The sequence below is a fragment of the Phoca vitulina genome, unplaced genomic scaffold (genome assembly GCF_004348235.1).
Source record: "Phoca vitulina isolate PV1807 unplaced genomic scaffold, GSC_HSeal_1.0 scaffold24, whole genome shotgun sequence".
Taxonomy (NCBI): Eukaryota; Metazoa; Chordata; class Mammalia; order Carnivora; family Phocidae; genus Phoca; species Phoca vitulina.
The window spans coordinates 6,725,465-6,742,654 of NW_022589727.1; the positions used below are offsets into that span (position 1 = coordinate 6,725,465).

At 42.9% G+C, this 17,190-nt stretch overlaps 1 protein-coding gene across 4 annotated transcripts in view; it reads right to left on the reverse strand.

The window, feature by feature from the left end:
* Positions 1 to 548: 548 nt before the first annotated feature.
* Positions 549 to 17,190, reverse strand: part of KIAA1328 (KIAA1328 ortholog) — a 357,595-nt gene continuing 340,953 nt past the window's right edge. For all 4 annotated transcript variants that reach the window (XM_032421314.1, XM_032421311.1, XM_032421316.1 and 1 more), the window contains one exon: positions 549 to 6,995. In XM_032421314.1, coding sequence (XP_032277205.1) covers positions 6,785 to 6,995 — 211 coding nt within the window. In that variant the 3' untranslated portion in view covers positions 549 to 6,784. The remainder of the gene's footprint in view (positions 6,996 to 17,190) is intronic.

A 17,190-nucleotide genomic window follows, 5' to 3' on the forward strand; every position in this document is an offset into this window, starting at 1 on the left:
TCTGTGACGTCTGGCCTGTGGGAGCTGTGGCTGCAGCCGGACGGAGCTCTTGTGTGCTGCTGGGGGTCGGGAACGATGTCACTGGACTTTGCCTAGGGCAGAGTGGACAATCGGTTCACTGAAGACCAGAGTGTCCTGAACGTTTTGAATCGGATGAAAGCTATGAATCCTCCGGTCCGGTGAGCATCCAGGTGAGGAGTGAGGTGGGAGGCGGGTGATGAGAGGGCAGCTCTTTCCCCAGACAGATGGTTTTGGAAGACTGGGGGACTTTTCCTTTCTGAGACAGCCCACTCCAACCTCCCTCCCCCCAGTGGGGGACAGAAGTCCTTGGGCCCCGGGCCCATTTTTCTGCTTTTTCCTGAAGCTCAGCTAGCAGATGTGGGGTTGCACCCCTCGCCAGGCCCTCCCCTGCTGCAGCGACACCTGCCACGTCTGAGAGGCAGGGAGAAAGTCTGCTGGGGGTCCCTGCTCCCGAGACCCTTCTGACACTCATTGCTACTTGACTTTTTTCCTCCAACACAGTAAATCTCCTTCTATTATTGTCCCAGTTGATATAGTAAGTTGTGTCATTTTGAGAAGAAATACATAATGGTATATTAGAGGAATCATGGATCTCCTCATTCACGCTTAGAAAAAATTTATTACAACGTAAGAAAGTCTGAATAGCATGAATTTATTATAATGATTTAACACTTCTGCACTTGAGTTAAAAATGCCTCTCCATAAATAACTGTCCACGGAAAACATAGCAAATTTACGCAGTTTACCATTTCCCAATATTATATAAATCCAACGCGCTTAGATCACATCCGGCTGGGAGGAGAAGGCTGCAAACCGGGGCTGTGGAGTTCATCCAGCCTCAGGCGGCAGCGACGAGCAGCAGGACAGCCGACCTTCCCTACCTCCAGCTCCTCATCTCAGCACTGGGGAAGAGAAGGACACGGAGCGGGGAAGAGCACAGCGCAGAACTGCAGCGCAGGCGCAGGACCCTGGACTGTGGACGCCCTGGTCAGGGGGTCAGGCCACTGTCTGCGCGGTGGCGCCAGTGAGGTGCCCGCCAAGGCCACCAGCTGTGGAGCGCAGAGGAAGGGGAGGGAGAGGCCGGTGCCCACGCCCTGCCTGGGCCCTGGGCTTCCAGCCACGCGCCTCTTCTTCTCTCACAAACCCCAACAATGCTCTTTACTCCTGGGTCTTCCAGTCTCTTACATTCCACGGAGCCCCCCTCTGGCTCCTCTGGAAACCCTGCCTGGGCCTCCTTGCATCGACACTTTTGCCTTATCACTCTCGCTTTCCTCTGGGCTAGATCAGCATTCCAGGCACCAACTTGTAAGGTAGGAATGACCACCCCCTTTTGACAAATAATTTTATAAATTGTTCTATCTGAGGCTTAGAGAGTATAACTTATAAAGCTTAACTTTATAATCCAGTTTAAATTTATAAGGCATAACCTGTCTCAATGTGTACAGCTCACAAGTGGGAAGTCTGAGTTGACTCCAAGGTCAGTATTTGTCACCTTTGGACACTTACTGTTCTAACAGGGAGACAAACAATACAGCACAGTTTGAGGTGGGATATGACGGAAGGCTCCTGGAGCATTATTGGAGCCAGGAGAAAAGAGTCTATAAGGATGCCTGGAGGGAGGGCGGGATCAGGAAAATATGGAAGTGGTGACAACTGAGCTAGGTCTGGAAAGATTCATCCATGACACAGAGAGAGAGATGTGGAAAAGTCACACAGATAGGAAAGAGCAGCATGTCTTTGGGAGGTGGCCAACAGCTGTGAGTTGCAAAGGTGAACGTAGCAGAGAAAGGAGGGAGATGAGGTCAGATGCTGAGTCCTGGTATGTCACTCTAAGGGGTATGCTCCTTGCCCTGTAAGCATTGTGGAGTCCTTTGGATTTTTAAGCAAGAAAGTTATAAATCTTAGGTTTGTTCTAGAAAGAAAATGCGAGTCAGTGTGGGAATGAGGAGGGAGCAATGGAGGTGTCCCTAAGCCCCTCAGTACAGCCCTCACTTTCTCCTTTATGAGAGAGGGGCAAGCAGCCTGGCATAGTACAGAATACTGGACTTTGGAGGCACAGATCTGTTTAATGGCTTCCTTCCCTCCCTCCGCTCCCTCCCTTTCACCCATGCACCTACCTATCCATCTAACTGATAAATAATGATGAGAGCCTACAACGTGCCAGGAACCATACTAAGTTCTTGGGAGTGAGTGATGGCTAAGACCTACATCTTATCCTGGCCACCACGGGGCCTACCATCTAAAGGAGGGAATCAAATAAACAGGCATTTCTAGCACAGCAAGTGTGGTGATAAAGGATGTACAAACAGCTAAGAAACCTCACAAGAAGGTCAGGAGAAGGATATCATAGTGCCTTCAGGAACTATGGAAGTTCACAGCACAGAAGTCAAGAGAAAGAAACAGTGGGGAAATGAAGGGGCCGGAAGTCTACAGTGGGCCAAACCATGAAGGTCCTCGTGCATTATGCTCAGAAGGCCAAGCTTTCTTAAGCGCAATAGGAAACTAAGTACTGGAACTATCCAACACTTTTAAGCCAGGGTGTGACATGGCAAGATGACCCTGGTAGCCTCCTGGAGAACAGTAACAGGTAACCCTTATGAGTGCTTATTTATCTGTGCTGAGCACTCGACGTGCATTAGTTCACTGCACTCTCCAATAACCTCTCGTGGTAGGTTCTGTTGTGATCCCCATTTAAAGATAAGTGTGAGGCAAAGAAGGGTAGAGTCACTTGTTCAAGGATGAATGCAGGCCGTCTGGCAGGAAGACCAATCCAGACTGTTGCACCAGCAGAGACAGAGCGAAGGGGCGGGTTGAGAAGTAGGAGGTGGACTTGATACTACTTGGGAATTTGACTGGAAGGAGGAGGAGGGGGATGGGAATAATGACCCTCCCACCCCCAGATTCTGAGTTGGAATTCTAATCTTTACTAGCTGATGACCTTAGTTAGGGTTTGTTATGCTTCATTTTCATTATTGGTGCACAGGGTGACACCTTGAAAACTTAGGTGTGCAAAGATGTATCCCTGTCCTCATTCCATCAAGGAATTGAGGTGGCTTAGAAGTAACACATATGCAAATGATTTCTTAAAAGTATGACTCTCATAAGCATTGAATAAGATGGTGCATAGGGCTTGGAGTTGGTTGAGTGATGATTATGTTCTCACCACCTCTGCCTCTGAGGGGCACCTGCAGTCTCCTTGGGCAGGTGGAGGTGCTAGGTTGACCAGGGGAACAAGGGGCAGGAGAGGGTCTCCGGCTGTTAATTGAATCTACCAGTATGATCTCAAAACTGGGCATTTCAGGCACACAAGCCCTCACCTAACATCTCTTAGCACCTAAAGCCAACTAGACAGGACCATTTTTCCTGTCTCAAAGGGCTGTGATAGTTCTTCCTTGCTGAGTAGTTTGGGTGACAGGCACATGGAAGGGACTCAGAGGTGCACAAAGATCGAAACTTCCATTCCAGCAACCACACAACCTAGAGGAGACTTGGTGTCCACGTGATGGGAGCGAGCTGAAGTCAACCAGGAAAACCTATCAGGATATGGCAAACCGTTTTGTTTCTGTTGACCCAAGCTTCGGCTGTTTTAACACATACTGAGGAGAATAACATCTGATAACCTGGGGCACTGTTCTTGCTTTCAAGCTCTGCCCCACTGATCTGATGAGGGGTGTTGAAGGGACAACTCGATATCAAGACCACATGGGGAAAATAGCCATGGAGATAATTTATTAACTTAAAATCTCATACGTATATAAACAGTTGCCCGCAGTAAAAACAATACTCTCTGAGGTGAGGATAAAGCATGCACTGGGAGGGGTCTGCCATAGCCTCCATCCACCTCACTAATGACCACAGACTTTTTCCAGCTCCTCTCCTTTAGGCCTATCTCTTCCCAGAGTCTCTGGCCATGATGCTGGGAGCAGGGCCGAGTGGAAAGAGTGGCTCTGAGGGAGGAGAGAACCCCTCCCTTCCCTATGATGTTTGGGGTTTTCTAGATAAGTCCACGGGGGAGCAGGTTTGGATGAACATAAGTGTGCCTACGTGAAGGATGACTGCCAGAAAAAGCTTTTCCTTGATTGACCTTCGTTTCCTAAATCAAGCACTTTGGGCCCCTGTAGGAGCTTCAATGGACATACTTTGTCCTATGCCATTTTGCAAACACGGATTGGTTTTTCTCTCACAGGATGGGGGGCAGCAGAGTGGGCAATGTTGGGGCATTATCTGCAGCACCCCTAATATGTGTCTAGTCTTGATCTGAGGAAGCAGCTGGAGGCAACCAGTCACTATTGGGAGCACTTTACCAGGAAGAAAGGCAGACTCCTCTGTGTCAGACCCTCTCTCTGGAGGATATCTGCAAGTAGGTCAAGCTTCCAGGCTCCACAACAGCCTCAAGGCTCTACAACAACCTTTTCATATATATATATATCTCAAAGTCAGACAGATGAAGACGTTAACATACACTGTTCAGTTCATAAGGAAGACATTGGATTAGACACAAATTCACATCCTATTGCCCTGACACACAGGAAGGGCCTACAGGATAGAGAAAGGCAACTGGTGGGGGGGATGTAGCATATGAAAAATATGTTGACGCTCTGCTGAAAACCCATCTTTGCTCTTCCAAACTGCTTATGCAGGGGGAGGTAAAGAAGCACTTAAACTCCAATCTGTGGCACGTGACCACCCCCGCCCCCTGCCAAAAGCCCTTAGTTTGTCTCATTTATGATTCTTCTAAAGGCAAACAAGCTTCTTAAAGAAATCATAATCATTTTCTTGGTCCTCCTGGCACCCCCTTATTCTAGAGACCTGTAAAGGCACTGGTGTCCAAATGGTGGAGTATAGTTATGGCCGATCCAAGGGAATTGGATGTACTTAAGGTGCTCTTGACACCTGGGGCAAGGAAAAGATAAGTTCTGGAAACCTAAATTTAATTGAGAAAATGGCTGAGGGTACTCAGTTTGTTTCTTCCCATTTGCCACACCAAAGGAAACTCAATTTTCCAAATGCTTTGTGAAATGGTATGAAATTGACTCCGTTTCTGTCATGGGGTGAACTTTAAAAGGATACTTTAATCTGCAGTGTTTTTTCAACTTTTCAATTGGATGCCTAAAACTAGTCAGTCAATCCTGACCTCAGATTAAGGACTGGTGTTGGTAGATCCCATTCTTATCTTCCCCCAAGAGCAAAAAGACCCAAGTGAAGGAAGGCTGAGTAAAGGTGCTAGGGCCTCAGCCTGAAGAGACAATGAGATTTTGATCTACCCAGATAAGGAATCTGTTTAACAAGGCTTTTGTAGGTTGATATCTAGTTTTGATAAAGAATTCAGGGAAGCCATGCAGGCTCACTAAATGCAGTTCACCCTGGGTGGTCTGACCTTGGCTACCAATGCTGACTGACAAAGACTCTTGATCCCATTTCAGGCCTGGCATTCGGTGAAAGGGAGAGACAAACAGAAAGCGACACCCTCCAGATCAAATAAAGTCATCAAGTAGACACATCTGGGGACACACCTCCCTGACTTCCAATGACTGGGAGGTTGTTAACTCACTGGCTCTACCAGGCTCATCATGCTGCCCATCAGCATGAGAGCGCACTAGAGCCCACTGTAAGCTGAAGGACCCATCTCAAGAGCTCTGCCAAATAGGAGAACAGAGAGAGAATGAGGTCTCAAGTGTACTTCTTCCATAGACCTTCTCTGGGTCAAATGGAGGACCCAGTGGGAAAGATTGGAAAGACCAGGAGGATTCTGCTTGGGGGTGGCGGAGAAGAATCTGGCAAGTAGAGATGGTTCTTTGGGGTCATGGGACAGTGACTCTGAGCAGAGCACCCAAAAGGCCTGATCAACCCAGGGCCTTTGGTCCTCATGAAGTAAGAGGGAGGACCAGGGAAAGCCTCTCAGCCTGTGGCAGCTGATGCCCCTCTCTAGTGGCTTCTCCCCCAGACACAGCCCTGGGCAGCTCACAAATATAGACACTTAGGTCAATAAAAAGTACTGAGCTCTTGCTCTTATTTTTCCTGGGAAATGGGTGGATGTCAGGAAAAACATGTCAGTCCTGTGCCTCCATTTTATTTCCTGAGGGCAGTCACTCTGTTAAGTGACTTAATGCTGGTTTCCAAGGGTTGGTTGGATCCCTCCCTCCAGCCCATTGTGCCCTTTGGTTAAGGGCTGATGACCACTGGAACTGACTCACAATTGGTCCTCATTGTTGCTTGTGACGGTAGGGCACCAATTCCAACTTCGGAATTAAATGACTACACGTGCATAGAAGTAGGCAATGAGGGAACAGAGGTGGAGAGGTAAAGAGTCTGTCTTTCTGAAACTGCTTATGTTACAAAAGAGCTACTTTTAAATCAGAGGGAATCTTTCCGTGAAAAGGTCTTCCTTGTGTACAAAAGAAAGCCAACCTCTTCTAACAAAGTATTGAGAAGGAAACACTCTGGAAATGAGGCTGAATATCCAAAGGCCTTTGCATGTAGAAAGTGTCCTATGTTAATTTTCTAATCTCTGCTTGGCATAGAAAAGATACTGCCCTCCACCCTTACCACCCCTTAATGTGTTACCTTCTGATGGGTCTGATCAAAACCACTCTGGGTTTGTAGCATGATTACTACGTTCAACATGTAACAGGATGTTAGCGAGAGAGGCCCCTGTGAAAGGAGAGACACGGTTACTTTGCAATCAAATAATTTAAAATCCTAGATCAGGATATAAAGAAGCCCACACATTTCGGATGGAAATTTTGTAGCATGTGTTTCAACGTCAAATGAAAAAGATATCTTCCAGAATTTGATTCTCCTCTAGGTCTTCGGGCGTCCTGCCTGTCCCCATCTTGTTCCAGGTTGATTTTCGAGGACTGAGTCGACGAGTACTGTGATTCCAGGCCCCAGCTTCTCTGGAGGGATGGGGCTGAGGTTTGGGAGCAGACTTTGGACTCAGAGATTGAACCAAATCCAGCAGAGATGTCTCATATCTGCAACACGCACAAACCAGACAGAAAATGATCAGACCAGTGGAACATTAGAATCCAAGAAGCCTACAGAGATGGGCTGCCGGGAGCAAGAATCAGATCACCGATCACATCACGTGTAAGAGGGCCCGCGAGGGGAATTTTAGGGAGGGTAAACAGCAGACGGCCCCCGCTGCCTGCCTGTAAGCTCTTCTCTTCTGCTGATCACCAACATTCTTTTCTCAGCTGTGAAGAGAGGCTGTGGAGTGGGCAAAGGAACGGTGACAACAGTAATGCTGGCACTAGTAGATTTACTGTAGGCTTACTAAGTGCCAGGCACTGTTTTTTTTTTTTTTTTTTAAAGATTTTATTTATTTATTTGATAGAGAGAGCACAAGTAGGCAAAGCGGCAGGCAGAGGGAGAGGAGAAGCAGGCTCCCCGCTGAGCAGGGAACCCGATGTGGGGCTCCACCCCAGGACCCTGGGATCATGACCTGAGCCGAAGGCCAACGCTTAACTGACTAAGCCACCCAGGTGTCCCCCAGGCACTGTTCTTAATGCTTTACATGTATTCAACCTTCATTTAACCCTCTGAACATGAAGTAGGTACGCTACTAGTCTGATCTCTAGTATATACACGAGGAAACCGAGGCTCAGGGAAGGAACTCATCCAACATGAAGCCATTATATGGCACAGTCAGGATTTGGACCCAGGTAATTTGTCTCCAGTGCTCTCATTCAGGACATTAAAGCTTCCTGGTTTAAATCTCTGCTCTACCATTTTCAGGCTGTGTGATCTTGGGAAAGTTCTTCAACCTCTCAGTTCAGATTTTCATGCATAAGGGAATAACAGAGCTCCTGTTAGGATTAAATGAGTCGGTTGGTATAAATTAACATAAATAATAAATGCTAGTTCCGTCCTGCTATCTCACTCCCATTCTCTCTACAATCTTGGGAAAAGAAACTCTCATCTGAATCTATGAAGAGCTCCCTCCAAAGAAAGACTGCCTTGGTGTCCAGCATTTTCATCAAAAAGGGTAGGCTTAAGCAGCAGAGAGACAGAGAAACTACTAGTGGTCAGTAACACCCTCATCCATGACCCATTTGCATGTATTCCCATTAGGGAAAGCCAAAGGCATAAATGTATCTGTCTCCATACTCATTCATACAAGGGGCCAAGTAATCTCTACAGATGTACCATGAAGTCTCGAGCAGTCGCACATGGCCATGGACTTGGCTTAATGCTCTTCTGTTGTGGTCTTGAAACTCTTGATTTTATCTTTGACTTTGTGTTTTACAAATGAAGTCTGATGGGACAAGGGAGCAGGTGTGTGAACAGAGGAGATAAGCTGGGTACACGTATGTGGGTCCAGGTCCACAGGCACAGTGGACAATGGGCAGTGTGTATGCCAAACAGTTGGCCTGCCTGCCTGCAGGCCTGGTGTGCACATTCCTGCCCAAAGCAGCCTGGGGCGCTGCAGGGCTCTGAGGGTGTGGCTGGGGCTGGGACCTGGGCCCATTCTGGTGATGATGATGGTGGCAGCAGAAGCAGCAGTCGTGGTAGCACTTGCTGGCTTGCCTGTCTTTTCCCAGAACCCATCCCCAAGGCAAAATACTGGCGCTCAGCAGTAAATGGCCCCTTCTGTCTCCTGATGCCTGAGCAGAGGTGGGGGAGTCTGCACTCTCCCTGATGCAGCTTGCGCTCGGCGGGGAGGGGTGAACTACTTCGGAAGCACTGTGTCTGAACCACTGCTTGTGGATTTATAGTAGTTCAGTCATAAAAAAAAAATTATAATAAAAAAAATACTAGCTCTCTGGCCTGGGCACTGAGATGAGAATGGTAGCATTTACGCAATATACATCAGTAAAATATTATAATATAAAAGCATACACAGATATAAGAAGAGATATAAGAATTCTTCAAAGAGTTTAGAATCAGGTTTTTTTTATTTTTTTTTTATTTTTTTTTAAAGATTTTATTTATTTATTTCACAGAGAGACACAGCGAGAGAAGGAACACAAGTAGGGGGAGTGGGAGAGGGAGAAGCAGGCTTCCCGCAGAGCAGGGAGCCCGATGCGGGGCTCGATCCCAGGACCCCAGGATCACGACCTGAGCCGAAGGCAGACGCTTAACGACTGAGCCACCCAGGCGCCCCTAGAATCAGGTTTTAAAACCTGCTGCCCTGGGGCGCCTGGGTGGCTCAGTCGGTTAAGTGTCAGACTCTTGATTTCGGATTTGGTCATGATCTCAGGGTCCTGAGATCGAGCCCCGCATCAGGCTCTGTGCATGGGCATGGAGCTTGCTTAGGATTCTCTCTCCCTCTGCCCTTTGACCCTTCCCCCCACTCACATGTGTGCTCTCTCTCTCTAAAAAAAAAAAGAAACAACAAAAAACAAAAAACCCAGAAACCCACCCCCCCAAAAAACCAGCTGCACCATTGCAAAGTAAATATCCATGGGTTTAGAAATTAAATGTAAAGATTGTTGCATCTGATGGAAAACAATACTATTTTCATATGCAGCTTCAAATGAACCAATTAATGAGGATGACAATTGTAAAATTAATTTTTCTTTGTCATGGAAGATACTGCAATAGAAAGCATAGGTAGGAGTTTTGAATTATATACAAATCGTTAAGTGATTTTGGTTTCTTGTATGACCTCTATAAGCTACGGGACATACCAGAGAAAAACAACATCGAACAAACTTATATTTAAAATTAGATTTTTGACATACATAAAACTAATGTGTATAAAGAGTTGTACCTTTTTAGAAAAATTGTCTGTCATCAGCTCAAGAGATACTAGAATTTATATTTTGAAATCATTTATCAGAAACCTATCCTAGTGTTGCCACAGCCTATAAAATACTCCCAACAGCTCCACTGTCAGTTGTATCAGCAGAAAGATTCTTCTCAAAATTAAAAATTACCAAAAATTATGTGTGATCTTTCATTTGCCAAGAGTGACTGATTTGCTTTTAATTGTATCATTTAAAATAAAGTTGCTAAATGTATCGATTTTGATGATCATGATCAGTCAAGTTATCACATTACTAAAGTATTATTTATTACATAAAATCATGACCTCAAAAATAAACATTTTTTTTGCTATCTGTAGGTTTGTGCTATTGGTCATGATTTATAAATTTCTTCTTAAAGGAAAAAGCTTTGTATTTTACTATCTTTAACTGTACATTTTCATCCTACTTTTTTTCTTCATCTTACTTTTTGAACAAGGGGTCCCACATTTTCATTTTGCATTGGTCTCATAAGTTATGTAGCTGGCCTGCTCTCAAGTTCCAGGCAAGATCAGACTAATATCTCAGGCATGGAAATGTCATATTTTCTATGGTATGAAAAGCTGTAAATTGAAATTCTTTTGAGCAGAATTTTTTTTTGTTGTTGTTGCAGATTTTATTCTCAAAGCATTAAGGCACTATTTCAATACAATTATCTCTGCCATTCAAAACAATGGTTACTGTGTTCAACCAAAACATCTTCATTTCAGGTGTAAGCCAATCAGTTGGGTACTGTTTCCAAGAAAGTTTCCAGAAAGAGAGACCTACTTCATGCTCAAGGAATAGGCTTTGTTTGAACCTTCCTTAGAGACATGTGGCAGTCTTATGGTAACAGTCACCTCTTTATACAGACTGTCAAAACTTATTGAAAAGCAAGAAATAATGGAAAGGTGTATTTTTCTATACAATTTCATGCCTAAAACAGCTAGGGAGAGATACTCTGAATGAGGAAATAAACCAGCTGCTTTCTCTGTTAAAAAACAGAACCCAAATAATTGGGGATCAGAAAGTATGTCAGAAATCAATCTTTCAGAGACGCAAGCTAAAATAGAGAGTAATGATAGGGATTTGTGTTTAAAGACTGATTTAATAGGTACCAACTTATTTGATCATTTGAAAAAAAAGTTGTGGACTTCAAGTTCCTTCATAGTACTCTTATTCAGATACAATATAGTAGAAAAAATCTTCATAATATGGAAAGAATGACCCACAAAACCATAGAAAGTTAGATCTGATGTATTAGGATAAGTTATGCGGCAGAATGAATTAATGTCAAATTCCAATGGCTTCATATAACTCAAATATATGTCATGCTTATGTTATAGGCTCAAAGTAGGTCCAGGCAGAGTGGCTCCACTATCTTCTGGCTACATCACCTGGAACACGTAAGCTTCTCTATCGTTTTGGCAGGGCAGAGAAACTGAAGAGTTGTACACAGGTTTCCACAGCCTAGAAGTGACACAGCACCTCTCCTTCTATCTGATTGGCCAGAACTAGTTGTGTAGCTCCAGACGGGGAGGAGAACCAGATATTGGCAAACAGTAATGCTTAGTCATGGAGGCCTGGGTCTTAGACATAATTTGAAATAATTCTCTTATTTTACTGATGAGGAACCTGCGGTCCAGACAGCTATAAGTGAACTGATTAGGGTCACACAGCAAGTGAGTGGCAGAGCCAAGTGGCTTTTACTCCAGGCACCGTGACTTCCTAGACTTGGGTATCTTCAGTCTTTCCACAGAGATAAATCAGATGTGTAACTCAAGGCAAAGTAAAAGAAGAAAATAGTTGCTGTTTCCAATTGCATTTTATTTTATTTTTATTTATTTTTTTTAGAGAGAGAGAGTGTGTGTGCATGAGCAAGTGGATGGGGGGAGGGACAGAAGGAGAGGGAGAAAGACTCTTAACCAGGTCCAGCGTAGAACCCAACTTGGGGCTCTATCTCACAACTCTGAGATCATGACCTGAGCCAAAACCAAGAGTTGGACGTTTAACCGCCTGAGCCACCCAGGCGCCACTACATTTTATTTTAAAAGTATAGTATGATTAGTTGTAACTCAGCATGAACATATCCACATTTCTAATCAACTGGGCTATCTTTTTGCCAATAATTTCATTTACCCTAAAGTACAAATGCTTATCTGCTTGGTTCTGCTGTTATAAAAATTCTCTTTCTCTAGAAGCCATGTTCTATCATGGATTACACTGTGGGAGAAAAATCAGAAAGTCTGTGGTAGACAAGGTCCTCAGATTTCAGTAGCACCTCATAGCTAATTTGATTCAACAAGTGTTTTAATAGTACTTTTGCTATCAGGAAAGACCAAATAATTTGGCAGATTAAAAAGCAAGAAAATAGCAAAGATTGCTACTAAAAACCAAAGCTTGAGAAATCACCCAATTTTACACCAGAATTATATATGCAATAAAGCAAAATAAAAAATGAATTCCTATGGCATTTTATACTAAATACCAGAAAAGAGCAATGTTTATCAAATTGTGTTCTGTGAGCAGTGTGTCTTAGTTTGCTGAGGTGACATGTGACAGGAGGTTAGTTATAAAGTTGATTAACTTGGCCTGACCCTGATGGGAATTTGGTATTTCAACAATTTAAAGGGATAGGCAAGTTATTCACATCTATAAAATACCATCCCCGGAACAACTAAGACTCTGTTTGAGCCATAGGCATTGACTGTGTTGGCCTTTCTTGAGTCTGTACCTCACAGAGCCAGGACTTCCGAGTTCCCCGGGCACACAAGCTGACTTATAAGCTTCCTTATGGAGAGGTGATAAGCAGAAGGCTTATTTGCTTTATTCTGCCAGTCCCATCCAGGAAGCAATCTGGACTTGGCTGTGCTGACATTAATTCTGTCCTCCTAGAGCCCTCGCTCGTTTTGGTTGCCTCTGACCTAGCAAGACACTGAGACAAAACCCAGAGGAGGACACGGCCTCTGGAGCTTTCCCCTCACATTCCCTTTTATCATCTTCTGTGATTTCAGATCTCTCCTGATGACCCTTCTCTTCTCTCGCCTTTTAAATGATGGCATGTCCCAGGGCTCAATCCTCAGCTTTCATATCTTAGGTGATTCCATTCGTTCACATGACTTTTAATAATATCAATATGTCCTAAACATATAGCTCCAATGTGACGCTTGCTCCCAAGTTCCAGACTCACATCCCCAACTGCTGCCTGATTTCTCCACTTGGATGCGTAATAGGCATTTCTGACTATCCTAAACAGAACTCATTTTCCCCCCCTTTAAATCCTGCTCCTCTCCATCAACGCAGCTACCTCTGGGCCTGAACACGTGCTGTATCCTCTGCTTAGGATGCTCTGCTGTCACACCTTGTTTGATCTCTCTATTCATTAATGTCACCTCCTCAAAGAGGCCTTCCCTAAATGCTCTATCTGAAATAGCCATCATACCACAGTCACTTTATCTCATTATGGTGTTTTATTTTCTTTATATCACTCAATACTACCTAAAATACATTATTTATTGCCTATCTCTTTCAACAGTAATGAGCTCCATGAGGGTGGGGTCATTATTTTGATAACTGATAACTATCTCCAGTGCCAAGAATGGTATCTGACACAAGGTAGGTGCTAAATATTTGTTGAAAAAAATGAATGGTCCAATGGCTTAGATTTTAGTACCTTCCTCCATAAGCAGCTTTTAAAAATTTTTGGACAGCTAGTCTTTTAAGAAATCACAATGTGGGGCACCTCGGTGGCTCAGTTGGTTAAGTGGCTGGCTCTTTGTTTCAGCTCAGGTCATGATCTCAGGGTCCTGGGATAGAGCCCCACGTCAGGGTCCACGCTTGGTGGGGAGTCTGCTTGAGATTCTCTCCTTCTGCCCTTCTCCCCACTCTTTCTCTCTCTAAAATAAATAAATAAAATAAATCTTCAAATGGTGGCTCTACCAAAATAAAAAAATCACAATATATTTCAAACATTCTGAAAAGTATTACCCATCCACATAGTCTTGTTCTCATTTTACAAAAAAAGGATACCACACATATGGTTTTTACAAACTCCTTTTTCATTTGATATATTGGAACTATTTTTTCCTTATCAATTTTTTACAACATTATTTTTAATGAAGAGCACTTAGGTTAGGTCCAAAGGTTTTTTGAGATGAAATCAACTATGTCTCTTATTCCTTCTCTCAACTGGTCAATGCCCAAAGAGTATTCTCCACTACAATCCATCACAGGTTAGCAAAATACTGCTATCTCTGTTATATTCTGTACTTCCTCCTTCTTTATTCCCATCCCTTCCCATGCCCTCCAACACTTCTGGAGCTTCTGCTTCGTGACATACTTGGCTATATTTTGTATTCTTCTTAGAGTACTTCCTTCATCTCCTATTTTTCCTGAAACCTGGCTCTTTGCTGAGGTCAATGCTTTCCCTACATTATTCTCAGTGCGCATTGTTTATACTCAACATACCTTATGTATTTCATGGCCAAAGGTAGTATTGGAATCATCTCTGCTTCTATTATTGCTTTTTGATCACTATTCCCCCAGTACCACATTAAATTCTTATTGCTCTGAGTATCCTGTCATCTGCTCTACCACTCTCAACCTCTCTTCATCTATATCATCTATCTACCCACTCACTCTCAATCACTGAAGATGTTAACACTTGATTCAGTCTTCCCCTTCAATTTAACTTTTACCATCATCCTTGCTAATGTTAACATCACATGAATGACACTGGACCAGCACTCTGACTTCTTAGTTCCTTGGCATCTCAGGTCAAAGATTTTCTCAGCAAGCCCTTCTCTTCATATCCTGGAACCTGTCATCAATTAAAATGGCATCTTTTTTGAATTCAGTAATTCAAACATTCTACTACTTCCTGATGCCCACATGCTACCTTCAAGCTTGCTTTTTCAACTATTTCCACTCTTTCTGCCCATTTGTCACATCAGACTATTAATTCAAACAGTCATTGTTCTAAGAACTAAGAATAAAGTGGTGAACAAATATAAAATCTCTGTCCTGGTGGGACCATAAATAGCATACTTTCTTCCCAGCTCTTCATCCCTTATTCATCTTGAATTTCATGGTCTGGCATTCCAATCACTCATTTAACAATGCTCTTAAAAATGTGTCTACTGTCTTTCTGTCCTTTCCCCTAAATCTAGCAAAAGCACAACGCTGCATGAATCTAAACGTCTGCTTTTTCTGTGAGTTATAGCTTGGCAACTTAGTGTAAATAAAAGAATGTTCAAAGAAACAAGCAAACAAAGAGCAGATCCAATATAAATTCATTGTCACTAAACTTAAGTGGGTGCTACACATTTTCTGACAAAGCTACTGTATTTCTCTAATCAGCTGTTTTGTTCTCCTCGTTTCCCCTTCTCACTACTTTCCTAAACAGATGGCCTTGCTTCCCATTTTAGAGAAAACAGAGGTCATTAAAGAGAAATTGTCTTTACTCTATCAAGTTTACAAGTCTTTCAGTACTCATCATTTCCTCCTTTCACACTGAAGGAAGTGATCCTTCTTTCAGACAAGACTAACCACTCCATTTATGTTTCTTAGGGACATTTTTGTATTGACTATCCACTCTGGAACCTTCAATCTTTTCCTGCTTTCTGGTTAATCAAGAGCACTTAAGAAGACCTCCCCTTTCATAACCAAACCATTTCTCAATTTATTACAATCTGGCTTTCATCTTCTACCACACCACTAAAATTGAAATCACAAAGTCACCAATGACCTCCATGTTGTTAAATCAAATGGATTTTTTGTAGCACTTATTTTACATAATGTCTCTGCAGCATTCAGTGTGGCTGACTGCTTCTTTATAAACTTCAAACTGTTTTATTGAAATAAAAATACACTCAGAAATTACATCTATTTAAAGCATACAGCTCAGTGGTTTCTAGTTTATTAAGAATTAGGCAACTATCATCATAATTTAATTTGAGAACATTTTCATTGCCCCCTAAAGAAACCCTCTTCCGTTTAGCAGTCACTCTCTCCCCCCTAAAGAAACCCTGTTCCTATTAGCAGTCACTCCCTAGTCTCACCCACCCTTCCAGCCCTAGACAACTACTATCTATTTCCGACGAGATCGGGCGCGTTCAGGGTGGTATGGCCGTAGACAACTACTATCTATTTCCATAAATTTGCCTGGACATTTCATATAAATAAAACCATACAATATATAGCCTTTTATGACTGGCTTTTTCATTTAGCAAATGTTTTCAAGGTTCAACCATGAAACATAATAAAGAATATCTGGATGGCAAATACTTAATAGTGAAATAATAGATAATTATTTTATCTCTTTGTTGCCAAATAATATTCCAGTTTGGATAGACCACATTTTGTTGATCCATGCATCACACAATAGACATTAGGTTGTTTCCACCCTTTGGTTAGTGTGAACAGTGCCTCAATACAAATTTCAGCATGGACATATGTGTTCATTTCTCTTGGATAGATACATAGGAGTGGGATTACAAGCATGTTTAACCTTTTAGGGAATTGCCAGATTGTTTCCCAAGCTGGATGTACCACTCATATCAGTATGTGGAGGTCTTTTTTCTGAGACTGTTAAGCTTCTTCAGAGAAGAATCTTCCAATATTCTACATGGTAAGGAGATGTGGTCTACTTCTGGGCCAGGGAAGGAAGCCAACCTTTCCATTTGTAGACTCTGAATTTATCCTATTTTCAGCCCAAACTGACTCATCTCACCTTCCAAAGTATAACATTCCTTAATGTCTCTTCTTTGTTGAATTTTCTTTTATTTTTTATTTTTTTTTGAATTTTCTAGATAGAGTTAGTCTCCAGTCTTCTGCTTGGGACTAATACTCCATATATAGCACTGTGGCAGAGGTACTGTGTTTTTTAATTCTCACTTCACATGTCCATTCCATAATATTTTTACTTCTACTCCACATCACTACTTTCCACTGTTCATGTTGCTTCTAATTCCCAAAATTTTCCAAAGTTCTGTGACATCCATCTCTTTCTATGTGAATACCTTTCTTGGTGCTTTCTATGTGGTAGCTTCCTCTGTTCTATTTAGCAAGTTACTAATCCTCCATTCATTTTCCATTTTCCAAAAATGTACATAAATCTCTGGTATATTGATGAGTCTTCTGATGTACTTATTCTTGTGAATTTATTCCTTTAAAAGCATTTACTTTCTGTCATCATATTGGTGTTTCAGGAAATAGATAAATATAAGATCTCAATTATCTTAGCTGGGAAATGTATTTTCAGAAAGGTTACATAAATTTCTTTTAGGTTTGTTTGTTTATTTACTTATTCAAAAATTTACTTTTAAAAAAATTTTTCTTGGCATGCCTGGGTGGCTCAGTTGGTTGGGCGGCTGCCTTCGGCTCAGGTCATGATCCAGGAGTTCCAGGATCGAGTCCCGCATTGGGCTCCCTGCTCGGTGGG